Raw genomic sequence first — 21,416 nt, forward strand, 5'->3', positions numbered from 1 at the left:
GGTCTTGTGACCCTTTAAACACCGTATCGTCTTTATTTAGAATATCTACACCACTGTGCCGGCCTTCACCATTCGGAACAGTGTTGTCACGTAGTAGAGCAGAGGTAGACCTATGCCTCTATGTGTGACTCTACACAGTCAAACCGATGCTAAATCTTTAACACGTTTGAGACGGAGTCGGTTTCTAGGAACTGATATTATATATCTTAGCTTACGCTGAGCTTTTTTTTGCTGGCCGAACAGAAAGCATACCAAAATCAGCTCCGTACCCAACATGTTAACACTTTTTCCTGACTAAACGATTCGTTTGAGGCATATGGGTTTTTTCAAACATTTTCACTGCTCAACGAATTGAATACGTTTACGTAATAAAAAGAATTAACATTAATTTTTAATGTATAAACTATTTTGCTGGCGGGATTCTTAAAAATGCCTACCGACCCAAAGGTGTAGATATTTATCCCCCAAAGCCGTGAGCATTAATATTTTTACACCCTGTGCAGATACGATAATAATATTTATACTGACCCGTCAATGTGATAAATTATGATAAACAACGTAAAAATGACAGAGTTCGATTCTGTTTGTCATTATTCATATAGGTATTATAAATAATATTAATATTAATCAGTTAGTTCATAACATGTACATAGTTATTATTCAAGTTGGTAATTTTAATAGGTTATGTATTCTTCTATAATATCTTTATACAATAAATATGTTATCTAAAATTTTAAATCGTGCTTCAATATTCAACAGCACTATACATTGACACTTTAAATATAGAACTATGTATCTTTGAAAATATTTTTCAATGATTTCACTAGCCCAAAACAAACTGAACTCTTAGCTAAAGGACTTATACTCCAATTTTTTAAAATGAAACCTTATTTTAGCTTTCCCTAACTTTCATTTATTGTTATTATTACTGATAATGGAAGAAATAAGAGAAAACAATCACATTACATTAACAATCACTTTTTAATTGTTTTAATTTATCAAAGTGTACTGTACGTTTGGTTAAAATCTGGGCAGGAAATATGAGCGTCTACAATATGAAAATATAGTACAATGTGATAGTGTTCAAAATATTTTTTAATTTATATTATAAATTTTTAGTATTCATATATAACACAAGTCATAATAGAGGAGGTGCTTCTAAAACACTAGAAACTTCCATAGTAACCTGAAAATCAAAGCAAGGAAGCCTACTACAATTGCTACCATTCTAAACTTTGATAGTTTCATTTCATTCGATTTTCCTGACACACTTTGTTTTGGTACACATGATTTTACGAATGAAGTAACATTATCATGTACTGGTATTCCTTTCATAGAATATTTCGTTGTTTCTACGATCTTTACTGTAATCATTTTTCCTAAGTACTCACTCTTTAAAGGTACTAAAACCTGCTCGTATGATTTATTATGTCCAACGTAATGCTTCTTGTCATGGGATATTTCTGTAACTAACACATCTTGAATCAATCCAATCCTATTAGTATATGGTGAATAGGATTGAAAGAATTCAGATAATCTTTTCGTTCTCCTTTTTACTTCTTGTGCGGATATTTTTGGCATTCGAGCAGCTGGAGTACCTGGTCTAGGAAAAAACTGATTGATAAATAAGCTCGGAAACTTGTACCTTTCGCAAAGTTTCATTGTCCCTTCGAAATCGTCTTCTGTTTCTGTTGGGAAACCACAAATGATATCCGTGGCTATAGTCAATCCTGGAACACGGTCGTTCAAGTAATTCACGACCTGTTCAAAATCAGCACATGTGTATTCCCGTTTCATATCCGCCAATACTTGATCACTACCAGACTGCACAGGAATATGCAAGAAACTATAGACTTTTGGGTGCTTCAAAATTTTGCTCATTTCTTCTAGATGTTCCATAATATACGGTGGATTAGTCATTCCAATACGGATCATACAACCATCCGGCACAACTTCGAGGAGTTTCCACAATAATTCGGGCAAGCTAGTGCCGATATCTCTACCATAAGTTCCTGTGTCCTCAGACGTTAGCCATAATTCACAAACACCTTCTTCAAACGCCTGTGTTGCTCTTGCGACAATTTCTTCGGGAGGGTAACTTCCCAATTCACCTCTTGCATGTTTTGTCTTGCAGTAAGTACACTGGTTCAAACATCCCGTATTTATTGCTATGATTTCGATTAATGGATTCCTTCGAATTTTGGGTAGGTTTAAAGGAGCGCCGCCAAGCTTTTTACTAGCTTGCTTTTTCTGCTGCAAAAATCGGACCGTATTTCCTTTTAAAGTTTCCTCAACCACTTCCACGACGCGATCAATTTGTTGTACACCGATCATGCTTAACCCTTGTAAAAAGGATGACTTCGGAGCACCCTGAGGTACGCATCTGAAACACAGAATTTTATAGTTGTTTCTTTTTATTCCGTATATGAAGGCACATCATGGATAACCAAAGTAATTGTTGAATTCAGTAACAATGATTGAACTATTTGTTATTCATAAGAAAAAAAAACAGTATCAGAAGTTTAGTCAATACAATCATAAGGAATATTAATCCTTTGAGTATCATGTAGCGTGATCGCACTGTTCAAATTTCATGTTAAAAAATGCCATAGCATTGGGACCGCGTTGGTGTTGCTCTACAATTAAATGGTTTCGAATTTTTCGACAAAATTTTTTTATTCCATATATTTTATTCTTTTTTGTGTGTGCTGCGACGAGACTCGTGTCAACGATTGAGCTGTGGATGTCACAAATGTCCTAGACAATCAGTGTTGCCATATACCGGGACAAAATGTTTTCCAGTAACGTTGTAGGGAGCATAAGGTAATTCCTTAGTTACGCCCACAGATGGCGTAGCAGCGCCACTGCCAACTGATGGATAAAAGCCGGGACGCACTAAGGAATTTTATCCCGAGGTACTCTCGGCATCCTCACGTGACAAGAGTCTAGTTCAAGCGGGCGTGACGTGCAGACGCAATAAAAGAGAACTCCATTGAAAACCACGGGTGAAGTCATTTTCCGAGTCCCTGAATCGCGTCACGTAGGACAGAACCTACAACGTCACAAAGAAGAGTAAAGATACGAATTCTTGAGAAGACATTCTGGTCACTTCTGTACGAGTTGATGCACTGCGTTTCTCATAAGTGCGTGTTGGTAATAGCAGCGTTGCAACCATAAATGCAGTTTTGACAACCGTTCGGCAATCTTTGTACGCACTAAGAAACCCGAAAGTTTGACAAATGACTGCATACATTGTATATACATAAGTAAATACATTATAGATCAAGGAACAGCTAATTGCTGCGGTGCACTGCTTTACTCTATCCTTCCGAGAAATTTTTAGCAACGCACGTCGCCAATTTGGGTATCACAGATTCTGATTCCACATCCACAATGGTTTTAATTAGGTGTTGCCTGATTTGCACAAACCCAACAAAATGTGTCGAGTATTTTACTCTATTTTATCGATAACCTAGCAAAAAGTAATACTGAGGCATAGGTTTACGGTAATCGATTTTTCGTCCTTGAACGAGATTTTGAGCTGAAAAGGATTCATTCGAAAGAAAAAAAATTCAACGCTGCGCGGTCTGGTCATGAGTTCGCTCAAAACATTTTCTAAATTACATAAAAATGCTTAAATTCCGCGGCTGTGAATGGCCGATTTTTGTTTTACTTTGTAACGCTTGTATTACTAAATTCGTCCTACTAAACTATCAGAATCTTGTTAAATCATGACCAAATCGCGCTGCACTGAATCTTTTTCTTTTGGATGGACCCTTTTGCAGCTCAAAATCTTCACATATAATGACGAAAAGTGTCAGGGCATAAATTCCTGTTTTTACCCAATTTTGTCGATAATGCCGCTGCCCTGACATGTCTGGAACAACCCCCTTAACTCGGTTTAACACTGTGAAAGACGAGATTAACGACGACGAGATTAGAAGTCAAAAGACGTGATAGACCTGCAGAGTCAGCATGTGAACTGGTAGCTCTAATATATAAAATTTGTATAAATATAAAAATGTACGTTTTAATCCGTACCAATAGAGTTATTGTACACTTCGTGATTATACAAAACGTGTCAGCGGTTCTTACGATCTCATCCTGAATATAATACAATAAGTTACGCTGTTACTCAGTATTTTGCAACGAAATGCAACGCAAACGTTTGCAATCGCGATTAACTTACTTTGTAACTATCTCGTGGTCTTCAGCAGGCGATTCCACACGGCTCTCCACGCGACACCAAAAAGTCACTTCTCTCAAAACCATTGGAGAAGCAGAAGACAGTTCATCTCACAATTACAGCAAGAGAATTAACGAACTGGCCGATACCGACCTTAATCTAGTCGGAGCATGATCTTCTTTCATTTACCCAATTGGTTGTTCCATACTAACCTAGAAGACTGTGATGCTTTTCAACGATTCCCAACACATGGCATGGATCCTTGGAACATTCAGGAATGTATTCCGCAGTGTTATCCTCTTTACGACTCCTCACTTCCGCTTGCTTTCCCAATTAGTCGTGTCGTGCTTCACCCAATTCTGACTGTGCCACAGCGTGACCGCAGACTAAAAGATTTTACTGATCGACATCGCCGCGTCATCACGCTTCACCGTGTTATTGAGGTAGTCAGATTTCTATTCACTAGGTCTTTGTATCTTCTTTCTCCGTGAGTTCTGTAACTCCTGCAAGTCAAGCCCATGACATACTAATGTTTCCTTTTTACTTTGCCGACTTGGTCACATTTACATGTTTTATGGAACTCGTAACTACAGACGAGATCCATCCTGCGAGTTTCATCTGTAGAAGTTACGGCAGAGGCTCTTTCTCCTGTCAATTCTTGTCTTACAACCGCATTTCGTGATTACCTCCATGTCAAATATGTCGCTCCGTGGTGTAACAACGCGAGGTACCCCAAAATAACTCTCTAATGAAGCGTGTGTACATTTTCTCCTTACTATAAACTAAGTTAGAGAAACCATTTTCGAACGTACATTTCTGCAACGCCACAGTATAGGCAATACATGCATTATTACTTCTATCAAAGAGCATGAGCTGAATAATAAAATACAAAACATGAGTTTATCCTGAGTAGGAAATGGGAAGGCATCAATAGAAATAGAATATAAAGAAATAATGCTTATTTTATATTTGTTAAAATATATAGAAGTATTTTACAGAATGAAAATACATTTTTTCACCAAATTCGCAATTTTGTTAAGCTATTAATAGGTTAGACGTGAAATTTTATACTTAACCCATAAAACCCTAAAATATGAGTGTTTTTAATCAATTTCGTACTCGTGCACTAATTTGACGCCATCCGTGATAGAATACAATGCTCGGCATAACGTTAATTTTGATTTTCGTCTTATTTTCATGTCTGCCCATCAAGTTTGAAATTAGCACGCAAATACGCGTATGTGGCTAGTCACAGATTTCTAACTGTCAAGAGGTTTTACGAATCCATTAAAATGGATCCCTAATTTGATCAATGACACGTCCGGCAAGTTTACGTAGAATAAATCACACGTTTTATTGCTAGCACTGCAATTGTGTTACAGAGCAAAGTGTGTTTTGGCGGCTATACTCTCAGTTTATTTGAATTACTGCTCAATCATTTTTGTTCGATAAACAGATTAATCAAGAAGCAAAGAAAGAGATAAGTTTCATCTTACAAGGAGAGTGTCAATGGTGTCGTGTCCCAACCTACCCTGATTTTTGATCAGTAATTAGTATATACCACTAACAATGTCTCATTAAAATTTTGGGACCAACGATGCATAGTAAGTATGTAAAAAATGTAATTAAAGTTTGGCCTATTTGACGCGAGCAGAGGCGTCCTGCTGTCCTGCAGCGCTACCCGTAATACGATTTCGGCTCAGTTTTCGCGGTCACCTACCGTGCAGTGGCGTGTCGTCTGCTGCTTACAGACACAGACGTTACAGAACTACCAAGTTAATAAGGTTATATTTCGCGTCAAATGCTTGACGCGATGCATAAAACAGGATCGAAAATACAATGTTTTGTTTAAGCACGCGATGCTGGGATGATCGCTTTGTTTTGAAACTGATACCCAATGGCTACAGAAATGGCTACAGAAGCCTTAGTGTTGATGGTTGTCAACTTAAAAGGATAATGGAAATGGCCAATCGGCTACTTCTTAATTAACAAGATAAATAGTACTGTTCAAATTTGGAGTACAACTTGTGATGGTACAGCAACAAATATGAGTCCTCTACAAATATTAGGATGCAATTTAATGGCAATGAATTTTTCAGACATGAAAACTTTTTTCATGCATCCAACTAGACATTATAATGTGTATGCTATATTGGATGCAGCACACATGCTAAAGTTAACAAGAAATACTCTTGCCGAATATGGCGAATTGAAAACTGAAAATAATGCTATTAAGCAGTAACTGTATAAATTGGCAGCAAAACAAGATGAAGGTTAAATATGCAACACACACTCTCAGTTCATCTGTTGCGAGTGCACTGCAATTTTTGTGCGAAGATGGAGTGGAAGAGTTTCAAAACAGTCAGTGGACAATACAATTCATTAGAAATATTGACCAAATATTTGATTTTTTAAATAGTCGTAGCCCAATTGGAAGAGGGTTTAAGAAACCTTTAAGGCTTGTAGATATACCACAGCTGAAAGTAATTTTAGAAAAAAAAATAGAATATTTATTATCTTTAGAAGACAAAAATGGCCAATTATTACATGAAAACAGACGCAAAACATTTATTATTGGTTTTATTTTAGGTATCAAATCTATACCTGCAATAGCAGAAGAATTGTTGCTTCAAAATAATTATAACTATTTGTTAACTTACAATTTTTCGCAAGACTACTTGGAGATCTTTCTCCAAAATAAGATTAAGACACGGATTTAATAATAACCCGAATGTTAGACAATTCCGTGCTGCATTGAAACAAATTTTAATAAGAAACCGAATTCATACATCCTCAGCAATGAATTGTGTCGCTGTAAACAACGATCCTATTGGGTCACTTTTCACAATTAAATGGCCGACAAAGGAGAAGAATAGCTTAGAGGACAACGATTTTGAAACAACAGAAATAGCTCATATTCCAAAATTAAATGTTCAATTAAAAGATTATATGCTACATTATATAGCAGGGTATATCATCCGCTGTCTGCTAAAAGTTACTGATTGTGCTTCGTGTGTAAAAATACTGATGGTAAAAAGAAACGATCATACGTACCATCACACTTCAGTATTTTCAAAATTCAAAAAGGTTGTAAATAACGGAGGATTAATTGTGCCGTCTCAGAGTGTGTTTTCCATTGTGCGCCACACAGAAAATGAAATGTTCATTCAAATGCAATATTTACAAAGCCTGAATCAACCAAACATCGACAAAAACATTTTAACAAAAGTGAAAAGTTACTTTGCCTTCAATAGTAATATTTTCTCCAATTTACAATGTGAGGTTTCACATTTACAGAATAGCCATAAATTGAGGTTGGTGACCTCAATAGCCGATAAATTTTTGTACATTCGATCTCATAGTTATGCTATTTTTGCGGTGCCGTAGTCCACCACAGCGTTGTTATTGTATGTATATACGGATGTGTGTAGATGAATCGTGAAACACCGTGGCCCCCCACCAATCAACTGCTGTATACGCCGGTTAGGCCGACTTCCCCGCGGAAAACGCGTAGCGGGAGGGAGTACGGTCTCGCGATGGCGAATCCGAATAAGGATACGGCGGTTGCCGCTGAGGGTGCGGAAGGCCGTGATGAACAGACTCACGACGCGGACATTCGGGCTGATCCGATAACGCGACGGGAATTTTCCGAAATGCAAAATTTAATAAGCAACATCGCGCGGTTGCTCGAGGAGAGGTTGGCTGTCGGCGCACCTGGGGAGGTTAGGACTGTGTTGAATTGCGCGCCAATTATAAAAACTATGTAAAACGGGCTTTTACCGATGCGGGAGTGGGGAACTACACTGCCGGACAAAATGATAGGACATTTGATATATTTGTATATTTCATATAACACAATAAAATATATGTACATATTACTCACTCTATATATTAGATATGTTCTTCAAAGTATCCATATAGAATTGCAAGTTTGTATCTTGTACACTATCTAATATATAGGGTGAGTAAGATAAACATATATCCTATTGTGTTACATGAAATATACAAATACGTCAAATGTCCTATCATTTTGTCCGGCAGTGTACCGGGGAGGTTAGTCTTGATGGCGACGCGGCATCGCGACACGCGCACGTGGTGATAATATATATTTTCTCGTAACTAAGAATTATGGAATTTATTTCGAACCCGTTTCCCCTCCACCCAAAGATAGACTGTTCTTCCGGTGACAGACAACGCGGCAGGCGTGCGCGTAGTGAGCAGTGAGTCCCTGGAAACGAATCCGGTTTTAAATCCGATCGCTCAGAGCTTTCCATTCCCTGATCCGTCAGAGGTGAATCGACGGAACGCGAATTTGCTTGATGCTTTCACGGGAGAGCTTCCTCTCGTAGTTCAGCCATCACAGACAAGCGTTCCCCTCGCTCGCTCTTATGTTCCATTCCCTAGCACGACGTTTCACGACATAAAGTTCCAACCGTTTTGGAAAAGTGAACCTCCCGCGTGGTTTTCCACTCTCGAAGCCCAGTTCGAGGTTAGAGGTATTGTCGATGATGAGAACAGGTATTGGAACCTGATGAGGAATTGAGGAGGCGACGCAACTCGCGAGGTTATGGACGTACTGAGAACGTTAACCCCGGGATCGAAATATCCTGCGGTTAAAGACGCGCTGTTAAAGAAATTTACGGAAACCCAACAGCAGAAGCTTGACGCTGCAGCTAAAGACGTTGAAATGGGAGACCGGAAATCGTCTGTTTTTCTTAACGATATGATAGTATTAGCTAACAGCAAAGTGCCGCGTGAAACGATTTTGACTGTGTGGAAGGAACGGTTGCCGTTAGATATCCTAATGGTTCTTCCCGAGGACATTGATTGCCGGAACGAGGTTAAGACCGTGCAACAGGCGGATAGGTTGCATGGACTACATAGGAATTCGCGTACAGTAAGTGCGGTTGAACACGAATCAACGCGTGACGCGGGAAACATGGAAGTTTCTAAACTTTTAGCGCGCATTGACATGCTAGAGAGACGCTTGAGCAGATCGGATAAACGTTCCGGATCCAAGTGCAATTACCGCAAATCGTCGCGGGGCCGCGAGGGAGCTCCGCATCGGGAATACGTACGCGCGCGATCCCCGAGTCAAAACAGACGCGAGTCCTCTTTTGAACGTAAGAAGTCTTTCTGGTTTTATCATGAGCGATTCGGGCCGAGAGCTCACAGGTGCAATAAACCCTGTACTTGGGTTGACGACAGAGCTCAGCCGCAGCGACCCAGCAGTGACAATCTCCCATCGGGAAACGGGTAGTGCCAGTTGTCGCGGAGACAGGCAATTCCAGCGGGAAATCCGTTCGTCTCCAACTTAAAGACCGAATTTCTGGTCAGTGGTTTTTAGTAGACACGGGAGCCGAAGTCTCTCTTATTCCAGCCCCCATTAAGTTGAAAGGGACACCTCTCGAGTTGAGATTATTCGCGGCTAACAATACGCGTATCAACACTTACTGTTCTGTGCACCTCGAGCTGGACTTCGGTTTTCCCCAGCCTATCGCGTGGAATTTCATCATCGCGGATGTTCTCTACGCGATCCTCGACGGCGACGCCTTACGACATTTTCATCTGCTTCCTGATTTGAAAATGCGCAGGCTAATCAATGGAAGTACATTCGTGTCTACCCCGGCAGTTCCTAAGTCAGTTGCGGATCTTTCCATTTCTGTCGTTCATCCAAACCATAAATACGCGCATATTCTGGTGGGTTTTCCACAAGTGATCGGAATAGAGCAGCCTACCCCCATTCATGAACACGAGGTATTTCATCATATAAAAATTAAGGGCCCACCCTTAGCGCAGCGAGCCCGCCGTCTGGCACCCGACAAACTTAAAACTGTCAAGGCTGAGTTCAAGCGACTGTGTGAATTGGGATTTTGCAGACCCTCGAGTAGCCCGTGGGCAAGTCCCATTCACCTTGTGCCGAAGAAGAACGGGGAATGGCGTATTTGCGGCGATTACCGCCTTTTAAATTCCGTCACGACGCCCGAAAGGTACCCAGTACCCAATCTTCACGATTTTCCCGCGTTCCTCCACGGGAAAACAATTTTTACGTAACTCGATCTTCATAAAGCATTTCACCAAATTCTGATAGCGCCCGAGGACGTGCCCAAAACGGCAGTAATTACGCCGGTAGGTCTGTTTGAGTATTTAGTTATGAGTTTCGGTTTCAGAAACGCCGCCTAAACATTCCAGCGCTATACAAATAAGGCATTAGGCGATCTAGATTTCGTGTTTAAATTCGTTGATGATATCCTCATCGCATCTTCTTCTCCAGAGGAGCATGAGCGTCATTTGAGAATCGTGTTAGAGCGCTTGCAGCAATTTTATTTACGGTTAAATACCGACAAATGCACCTTCGGAGTGCACGAGCTCACATTTTTAGGGCATGTAATAAGTGCCGATGGCTTTAAGCCTACGGCGGAAAAAGTTGAGGCAGTTCGTAAGTTTCCTAAACCGCGTAACGTTGACGAGTTACGTAGATTTCTAGGCATGGTTAATTTTTACCGCTGGTGTATTCCTCGCGCGGCAAAAACTCAGCGTCCGCTGAATGAATTCCTTCTTGACGCGAAGAAAAAGGATAAACGTCCTATTCCGTGGAATTACGCAGCAGAGGCTGCATTCGAAAAATCGAAAATCGATTTAGCTGATGTCACCCTCATGGCATTCCCGGACGAATTCGCAGAGATCCACCTAGTAACCGACGCGTCCGATATGGCAATGGGTGCAGCACGGGAGCAGCGTTCTAAAGACGCATGGCGTCCGCTTGCCTTCTTTTCGCGCAAATTTACGCCGGCTCAGTTGAAATATTCAACGTACGACCGCGAGCTCACCGCAATCTTCTACTATTATTTAGAAGGCGCGCAATTCAAGATTTTCACAGATCATAAACCCCTGCTATACTTTATGCATCAAAATCCAGAGAAATCTTCATTGAGGAGAATTCGGCAATTATCGTATATCGCGCAGTTCAACGCACAGATCTGCCAGATATCTGGCAAAGACAACCCAGTCGCGGATTCATAGTCGCGTATCGACTCATTTACACTTCCAACTATGCTCGACTGAAGTAGTTCCGTCCTAGTAGCACAGCCCGACGTTAGGCAACTTTTGGCTAGGATCGATGCATTCAGGCTTCCGATGCTATTTGATATAGGTCACTTGAGCGCTGAGCAGGCGAAGGACGATGAGTTAAAGGAGATTTTCAGCAACCCTGATCGCCCACTTAAGTTGAAACGACTGACCTGGGGTCAGAACACACTCCTTTCTATTGCGATCTGCACGAGCATGTGATTCGCCCGTATATTCCGCTTTCTGTACGTAGGGAAATCTTTGATCTCTTTCATACATCATCGATAGGCTCATCCGCCAGTAACACGTTTGGCCGAATATGTGTCGTAACATATCGCGTGAAATAAATGAAGTCCGTTTTTGAATCAATTCATTTAAGAACTTTATTCGGGGACACTTTAGTGTTGGAACAAAATGTTGTGTGCTTAAGAGGAGCTGCAAAGACGTGAACTCTGTGACCGAGAATCCAAGACTAATTGCCGAGGAGCCTTTTAGGATTTTTACTCCCCCAGTTTGAAAAGTCCATGAGAAAACAGGGACTAGCAAATATATCTGTTTTCTATCACTACGGTACCATATGGGCCCAGCCAGGCTCGGGGTTGGCACGGTTTTTATAAGGGGGGAAAACGCCAAGGACATAAATCGCTGCGACTCCGCAGTCTCTAAGGACTTTTGCGTCCTTAAGTCCCTGTTCTGGCAGTGCTTGAATTTATGCACCGAACCTGGATGGCCACGTTTGAAAAGCAACTGTTAGTTGTCAAACGACACATCTGGAAAACTTTCTCCTCTCTGCAACTCCTTTACTATAAGAAAATATGTCTTCTCGTTACGAACGTAACACCTGCAATGTCAACAAACAAAAGTCACACGACACAAGTTTCTTCCGGCACATTTCGTTGCCCCTGATGGACGATTTTCGCATGTCCATATAGATATAGTAGGTCCACTTCCTGAGAGCCAGAATTATCGCTACATTTTAACCATGATTGACCGCTATTCTCGTTGGCCAGAAGCAGTTCCGCTAGTGGAAACATCTGCTCAAACCGTGGCGCGTGCCTTCTACGACACGTGGATATCGCGCTTCGGTGCTCCAGCGGTGGTCACAACAGACCAAGGCCAGCAATTTGAGTCGCAGCTTTTCTCAGCTTTACTCAAACTCATTGATTGCAAGCGTATTCGCACCACGGCCTACCACCCAGCCTCGAACGGCATGGTGGAGCGGTGGCACAGGGATTTGAAAGCTGTCATTATGTGTCAGACAGGCGATGATCAGTGGTCACGAGTTTTATCTACAGTCCTGTTAGGCTTACGTACTCGAGTTAGACTCGATACAGATGCCAATCCAGCAGACTTTGTATACGGCACACCCCTCTGCATTCCAGGAGAATTTTATGCCTTCGGCAGTTTCGAAGCAAACCCTCAAATCTTCTTAGAAGAATTCAGTGAGTATATTCAGAAGGTGCAACCAGTTCCAGTTGCACACAAGCGCGCCGTTAAACCGTTCGTTTATAGGGACTTAGCCTCGTGTTCGCACGTATTTATTCTGACAAAAGCAGCTAAACCTCCCTTGGAGAAACCGTACACAGGACCGTATAAAGTAATTTCGCGCGACTTTAACGCGCGAACGTTCATTGTCAATGTTAAAGGCAATCCAAAGACCGTGTCGATAGAGTTATTAAAACCCGCTTTTTACATTTCGGAAGAAACCACCGACGCGAGTTCACGAGTAATTTCTGGCACTAACCAGCCGCAAGCGTCGTCTTCCAACCTATCAGCAGTCGATACAGCGATTCGACCTATTTTAAAACCTACTGTACCCCAGCCGTTGAGAACGTATCCGGCTAAAAAACGAGTTACGATTGTTGCGAAACCCACGGTACACTTGATTACGAAGATTGTCAATCGTTTAGGTCAGGCTTCGGAATTAACTGCTCTTTTCGGCCGATTTTCGAAGGCGACGCCTCCTTTCTTCCTCGCACGTCACTTCTCTCCGCGGCAGCCCTAGTGCTCGAAAGGGCTCAGGCGCGTGCCACAAAAATCGTGCGTGGCGCATTTGGGCGACGACACTTATATCAATAGATTTCCACATCACCCATGAGGTACTATTGTTGATGTGTTTTTGTTTTGTCAGTGGTATCCCCTGACGCGCGATTCTTGTGGCACGCGCCTGAGGCCTTCCGAGCACTAGGGCCGCCGCGGAGAGAAGTGTGGCGCGAGGAAGAAAGGAGGCGTCGCCTTCGAAAATCGGCCGAAAAGAGCAGTTAATTCCGAAGCCTGGTTTAGGTGATTACTATAGAGTCCGTCGACGCAATCATCGCACAAAGTGAAGAGTTCGGCGTAGCGGCGAACAGCGAAGCCGTCAAGCATGACTGTTTCCAAACCAACCTGCATCTGCGGGAATACAGACAAGCGCTCCAGCAGATGTTCGACTAGGCTTGCAGGCGAATGGACCGTCGTGCCTTACGCAACCAGAATCCCAGGATCACCGATCCTACGCACAATCAATCTGTTGCGAATAAACAGCCAATGCTCAAACTGTTCATGTACAGTCTGCATACGCAAGTCAAGAAGCAAGATATCCAAGATGACTCCAAAAACTTGAAAAACTTTCGTATTGTGAAAGTGATGTGTAAGAATAAGAGAACTTTTGTAAGAACATAGTTGTAAGCAATGTATATATGTTTTGTAGAGCGAATATCGTATTGGGAGAGCTCCGTATTAACTGTCACTATATCGATGTTAAGCGACCGTTATGTGCAATTATCGAGGCAGTGTTTTCAGACAATAATGTCTTCCGTCTTTTTTTTTTATTTTTTTTTTTTTTTGTAATTTAAATTATTATTCTTGCCGTGTAGTATAACACCGTAGTAGATGCCTTTATACGCGTAAGCGCCACTGTGTGTTATGTTCTATGTTTGCTCCACAGATGTTTATTTTTGTTATCGGACAAGTTCTCCGCATTTTATTTTACTTTATTTTATTGTATCCTCTCTCGCCGAGAGATCAATGACAACTAGTCACCATAATTTTGTTTGTTTCTAGTTGCCATTGGGAGGGAGTACTGTAGGCTCCTCGCCACAGGCGGCGCCGCACGCATGCGCGAAGTACGCGAGAGAGTGGGGAGGAAGCGAGAGTCTTCTCCGGCCTTCGACGCATGCACAGCATGGTGCGAAAATATACACAGTATTTTTAAACCAACGTGATGTCGTTCATTTTCTGCCAGTGAAAGTCGGTAATAGCAGTTTAATAGGCCTGCTACGATTGCCCTTATCCCAAAGTCTATAGCAGGTCAATCAGTGGTGCACCCTATAGCCGAATTTAAGTACTAGAAGTGACATTAATGAAGTTATGCACACACCAAATTTGAAATCGAAATTTATGTATGTCTCGGACAGAGTGACAGGCATGCATTTTATTATATTTAGAATTATTTGAAACATTATTGATTGTAATAATTTCTAATTATGTAAGTATTATAAAAATTAAAATTCTAGCAACAGCAGTTTCGATAATGAAGAAAATTCTGGTATCAATTTATTACAGGCTGAACTGCAGCCTTCAACATTTATATCAAAAGACAAAAGTATTACTTGGACTTCTGCTGTTCCAAATATGCATGGAAGGTTACGTACTGAAAATATAATTTCCCAACACGTTGGCATAACGCATTATGGTGCATCCAGGATAAAAACAATCAAAGATGCATTTGATTTATGTTTACCTTTAGCGTTACGAAAAATAATAGTTGATAATACCAATTTAGAAGGTCGACGGGCATTTGGTGATGAGTGGAGCAATATCGATGATGCTACTGTCCAAGCATATATCGGAATTTTAGTGTTAGCTGGGGTGTACCGATCCCATGGGGAATCTATTGACAATTTATGGGATGATAGAAAAGGAAGACCAATTTTTCGAGCCACGATGTCGAAAAAAACATTCAAAAAAATTAGTCGAGTAATTCGATTTGATGATAAGAATGATCGAGCAGAACGCCCAGCTCGGGATAAACTAGCTCCTATTAGAAATCTATGGGACAAATGGGTCAGTAATATGCCACTATTATATACTCCTAAAGAAAATGTGACCATAGATGAGCTGAATAAAGATCACAATTCTGCTGAAGGGCTCGAGAAACCAGATGAGCAGGATTGTAAGCATCATAGGCACGGCGGTGAGATCAGCTCGCAGTTTTTTTGTTTTTGCTTTGGGTGTAAAGCGCTAAGTTCAATTCGTATTAATACGTGGGAGATTCCAGTTGTGACTCCGCTTTGAGTTTCTTATGGTTTTCTTTACTGTGTTATGATTTTGAGCAATCTCAGTAAACGTGTCGAGCTACACGAGTGATATAGTACAATCGAATTAAGTTCAAGGTGTCAGGCTGCACCCTCGAATGGTACCATTGAGATTGTGCCTTAGCTGCACAAACATGTGAGGTTCATAACCTCTGTGCCTTGCTGCACATGGTCTTGCTACCGTGCCTTGCTGCACACATTGCCGTGCCAAACTGTGCCATGCTGCACCATCATTATTGGTCGGGCCCTCCTCGCTGAGAGTATCTAGCATATCGGCGTGATCGACTCGCTAGGACGCCCAGTTCACGCGCCATCATCGATTAATATATCGATACCAAAGTCCTGTTACGGCAGACTTCATAACGTGTGTCTGCCTTCACACTATACATATCAATCAGCTATATTCATAGTTATAGTTTGTCTTGTTTACGTTTTCACGAAATATTGTTACTGTAGTTTATGTATTCATTTTGATTACATTGTAGTACTACGCCTTGATTAAACATGAGCAACTTATCCCTTTTCGTGAACGATGTCCTTTTCGAATATATATTCCATCAAAACCAGGGAAATATGGCATAAAAGTCTGGGCCCTATGCGATAGTAAAACAAGCTTTGCTTGGAATATGCAGGTGTACACCGGCAAAAAAAATAATAATATTCCAGAAAAAAATCAAGGGCAGCGGATAGTATTAGATTTGATAAAAAATCTGAAAGGCAGAAAGTTTACGTGCGATAATTTCTTTACGTCCTATATACTGGCAACAGAATTACTAAAACAAAGAAATACCATAGTACGAACAATTCGTTTTAATAAACCTTTTCTTCCAGTTATTACCAAAGAAGAAATTCGCCGACTACCGGTTTTCACTAGTAACTTTTATTTTTCCGATAAGATAACTCTAGTTCAATACGTTCCAAAAAAGTATAAAACAGTAACTGTTATGAGCACATTACATCACAATAAAAATGTTTCCACCGATGAAAAAAAATTGCCTGAAATTATTTCATATCATAATAAAACCAAAAGTGGTGTCGATACTTTAGATCAATTAGTTGCAACTTATACCCTAAAAAGGTAAGTCAACCGTTGGCCATGCGTGATTTTTACCAATAGTATTGATGTCTCGGGGGTGAATGCATATATATTGTGGACAGAAATCGATCTAAATTGGACAAAAATAAATTATACAGACAGCGGTTGTTCTTGGAAGAACTAGGAGAACAATTTATAAAAGAAGAAATACAGAGAGGACCTGTACCACCCCGAGGTGAAGCATCCCTCGCTATGCTAAATAATTTACAAGAAACTGCTGGCCCATCAATTTCAATAAAAGCAAAAAAAAGAAAAATTTCAGAAACTCGATGCCAATTATGCGTAGGAAAAGATCGGAAAGCGTATGCGGCTTGTGAAATTTGTAAAAAATATGTATGCGGCGAACATAAAAATCCTATTTATATATGCAATAACTGCAAAACGTAACAAATAAATTCATAAATGTAACTAACTATCCATGAAATATAACATAATATAACATAATAGATTCCTAATAACATTAATTAAAATGTAGAGCGAAAATGGATGAAATATCACCCTAGGAACTTTTTGGTAACTATTTCTGAGGAGCGTATGAGAGTTAAGAACGAAGATTTTGATAGGACCTCTTTATCGCGTGTAAGATTAAAATCCTACGCTCTGCCTCGTGTATGTGTTCTATTTGTTATGTCATTTTACTTACTACTTAGAAATTATGTCATGTAAAATAGAAGAATTATCTAATTAAAATATTAATAATGTGTACAGTCAAACGTAGTATTGAAACAAGAGCTACAGGAGGAGTATGATACATTGAGTGAACCATTACAGAAAATACGAAAAGTTGAATCATCTCCATCGAGCAATAAATGTGTAAGTTACTACATGAAATAACATGATAACTAGGGGTGTGCGGGATTCCGAAATGTTCGAGATTTCGTCCCGATCCCGAGAAAAATTCCTGTCCCGCTAATTACAAATTAAAATGATATTAATACAATAATCATGGACCAGTTACAGACATTAGATAAGAATGACGAACGAGTGCAGGTACACATATCGAGTGTAGATAAAGGAACATTTATATCACTAAGGAGGCTGTTCCATTTACCAAGGAAAAACGCATTACGCAAATATGCAATGTAAATTAAGCAAAAATACAAACACGATTTAAAAGTATTAAAGGAAAAAATGAGAAGACGTAATAAAAAAATTTCCAATTTAAGTACAATTTTAAATATACTTAAAAATAAGAACTTATTAAACAGTGAAGACGTTGACGTATTGAAAAGTATTTCTGATTTTAATGATGAGCTTGTTCAGTGCCTAAAAAGAAAACATGGAAATCGAAGTGCTAAGCGTGTCTATTCACCTCAAATAAGATTGTTTGCACTTACATTGCATTATTACTCTTCGCGCGTACGTATATGTGCGTGAAAAATTAGAATTATGCCTTCCCCATCATAAGACTATTTACAAGTGGTACAGGTCTGTTGATGGGAATCCGAGATTCAGTACTGAAGCTATGAACCACCTTAGTAAATTGAGTAAACATGTTACTAATAAAGTTTTCGCTTGTTTAATTATTGACGAAATAGCTATTAAACAGAAAATTGAATTTGATGGTAAAAAATTTTGCGGCGGAGTAGATGTAAGGAATGAATTTGTTTGTACTTTTAATACAATCTAATTTAATATGTAAACATTTTAACCGGACATACTGTATATGTTAGTCATTTAAAAAGCTGAAATACTTTTGAGCTTAATAAAACCTTAAATGAAACAGTACACTGATGTACATGCAAGAAATGAACTACCATTTTACATAATATGAAATAGCCTGCAAGCGACAAACTTATTTTTTTTTGGACATACATGCATTTGAACTTTCTTTATTGTCATTGTTTTTCTTGTGTCACATTTCTTAATCCACTCTGACTCCAGGTAATTAATGCTTTTCGATAATGGTTATATATTATACTATTAAGCTAACTAACATAGATTAAGATTGGACAAAATTACATTTTATCATATAATAATCCATTCTTAAATTTTTTTCTCATCTGTTATAGAATAACAAATATTTGTTTCTTGTAATATATCATAGTATTAAATATTGATTATATTTTTAGTAAATATATTCATATTTGACAATATTTTACTATAATTATGATATCTAAATAAAATTACATACCCAGCCACGACAAGATGTTTTCCCAGTTTTCTTCCAGCCTCAATTTCATTTCTGAAATGATCTTCCGCAGGACTTTTAACAGTACACGAATTTAAGAGCCACAAGTCTGCATCGTACTTATTTTCTGTTATTTTATAACCATAGACAGCAAGCTGTCCTGCCATATATTCACTATCTGAATTGTTATGTGTACACCCCCATGTTTTCACGTAAATAGTTTGTGTTCCTGGTACAATACTGCTGAGAATCACAGGTTGATGAAGTTCTTCCGTCACCTGCTTGCGTTTATAACGAACAACAATATTTTTTCTGGTACTGTATCGTTCCTTAGGTGTAATATCTTGAGACGATATTAGATCTTCTATATCTCCAATAATATCTTCACAAAAGGCTGGCATTTTAAAAAACTAAGTCACATAAGTTTTTTAAAAACACGCTATAGGTTATGACGATAACGTTACAAAGTTATGCTATTATTTCTTTTTGCAATTGTCTTCACACTAATTTTCGTTCAAACAAAATAATTAAATCAAATTATTAACGATGTATGAAATTCACATTCATAGAAAAACACTAGATTTTCTGTAGGTTATGTTCTACAGAACTTTTCACATTGATCACGTGCATTCGGATCCTAAACTTTAAGCAACAGCATTATGAGATAGTGTGCATAGTCGGATACGGAGAGATGTGCCAATGCAAGTTCGATTTTTGATTGGCTCCGCCATGTTCAGTTACATGTGGTCAAACTTTCTGGCGGGAAAAATCAGTTAAGCGTTCCAGCGTTTATTAGAAATAATTTGGATATATATTTTTATGAATGTGGTCAGTAGTATTTCCCTTATATTAGTTTTTAACGAAAAAAATATTAAGAAATGGTGAATGAAGAGGAATTATATATGTTAGAATATTTTATGGTTGGAACACTTCCAATCTATAGATTTACATGGTCGAAGTCAGGATTTTAAGGAAGACTAAATTTCATAGCACGGAATAGACTTAGGGGATGATTCTAGAAACCAAAATAAGACGGAAACCAAGAATAACGATTTCGCGTTTGAAGCTTCGTTTGTTAGTTATAAGCGTCTAAAAATCTGGTGGAAAACACCAGAAATGAGCCTGCGCTGAGATCTCGAGCCAGTGGTTGCCCGAACAGCAGTATCACATTGACGTAAGGGAGGGAGAGATCACTCACTGTCGAACAGCTGCTCGGCTACAGGATCCAAAATTCAGTTAAAATTAATGAATATCATTGAATAACAATAACTTGCCTGTTCGTTACAATCCATAAACCAACTCAAAACACTCACTATGAGATAAAAAGAGTTAATATGTCCACCTTCATATAAATTGTCTGTTCGCTTCACATATCTACACATCACGATTCTCTCACCCGCGAATATTGAAAGACCACATGCAGATATCGTTGAATAACACTAAATCTGACTACTCTTTACAATCCCGAGGGCAAGTCGAAACATGCCCTATGAAATTTCGGAGTAGAAAGGTTAATGTATCTACCTTCCGATTAATCTCTTGATCCAAATACACGCACGAAAAATCTGCACACACTACTAGAAGCTTGGCGTAATATTTGAGCAAAAACCGCACACACAACGGGAATATCGCAAGAAAAGAACTAGATTTGTAGGAAAACTCGGCATGCATCACGAATATTCGTACAAACGTTTGATGCGAAGGTGCGCCGAAAAACTAACTGCGGCTCCTTGAAAAACTCGTCGAGGCCCCTCCATAACACCTGGCGTTCTTAGATACCTGAGTCTTCCCCCAAAGGCCCTTGGCTTTGGCCCTCCGAAAAGCGAGTCGAAAACGAAAAAAGTTCTTCAGTGCTTGACATTCAAATTCTTGAATTTAATGATTTCTGTAAACAAAATTAAACTAACTACATGTGTTAAATCGTGCTCGGTGTTTACGCCTATTACATTAATCGACAGCAGTCTGCTTTCCTGAACGAGTGTTATCAAAAATTCATAGAGGTAGAGGTATTTTTTTGATGATTAAATAAACGAAATTTCAAATCAATCAAAATGTGGATACATTTTAAAAAGTAATACATCATATCTTATTTCATGACAACGTGATACTTGTATTTTTAAATAACCAACTGCGAATATTTACTTTCTGTTTACATAAAACAATGTTCACAATTGGTTTATAATGCCGAGTCCACACTGCAGAGAACTGCTCGTGTACACTTCGCGAGCAGCTCGCAAACAGTTTCCGAACGAAAACAGCAGCGTATCCAGATTGAAGCTCGTGAACAACTTGCGAACTACTTTTGAACAATTGTACAGGTAGTTTATTTAATTATATCTCGTTTCGGAGATAATATAGATATGTTATTACAATTATATCTTATTTCAGAGATACAAAATATAGTTTAAGTTACACGATATCTCTTTTCGGAGATACAAAATATAGTTTACAAAAGTTGACAATGTTTGGTTACCTTAAAATTAGCCTACAAGGGAGAAGGACCCTAATGGATCGGCGTTAGAAAACTTACAAGATGTCTTTTCTTCTCGTTTCACAGTTTCTCGTCGCGTGGGGCACTAACTAACAACTATGCACTCGACGGGCCTAGTATTCGATACTTGAGTTCAGATAAAAGAACCA

General features: G+C 39.4%; 1 protein-coding gene across 1 annotated transcript; it reads right to left on the reverse strand.

Moving 5' to 3' along the window:
* Positions 1-974: 974 nt before the first annotated feature.
* LOC143186800 (threonylcarbamoyladenosine tRNA methylthiotransferase) lies at positions 975-19,253 on the reverse strand. Its single transcript, XM_076390579.1, has 2 exons — positions 18,780-19,253; positions 975-2,383 (listed from the first exon to the last, which is right to left on the reverse strand). The coding sequence occupies exons 1-2, from the start codon at positions 19,175-19,177 to the stop codon at positions 1,159-1,161; spliced, it is 1,623 nt and encodes a 540-aa protein (XP_076246694.1). The 5' UTR covers positions 19,178-19,253; the 3' UTR covers positions 975-1,158.
* Between the last annotated feature and the right edge of the window lie 2,163 nt (positions 19,254-21,416).

Source organism: Calliopsis andreniformis, unplaced genomic scaffold (assembly GCF_051401765.1).
Source record: "Calliopsis andreniformis isolate RMS-2024a unplaced genomic scaffold, iyCalAndr_principal scaffold0022, whole genome shotgun sequence".
Taxonomy (NCBI): domain Eukaryota; kingdom Metazoa; phylum Arthropoda; class Insecta; order Hymenoptera; family Andrenidae; genus Calliopsis; species Calliopsis andreniformis.

Coding starts and splice junctions, on each gene's coding strand:
- LOC143186800 (XM_076390579.1), bottom strand. CDS start 19,177: ATGCCAGCCTTTTGTGAAGATATTATTGGAGATATAGAAGATCTAATA. Junction 2,384..18,779: donor AAACATCTTGTCGTGGCTGG/GTATGTAATTTT, acceptor TCTGTGTTTCAG/ATGCGTACCTCAGGGTGCTC.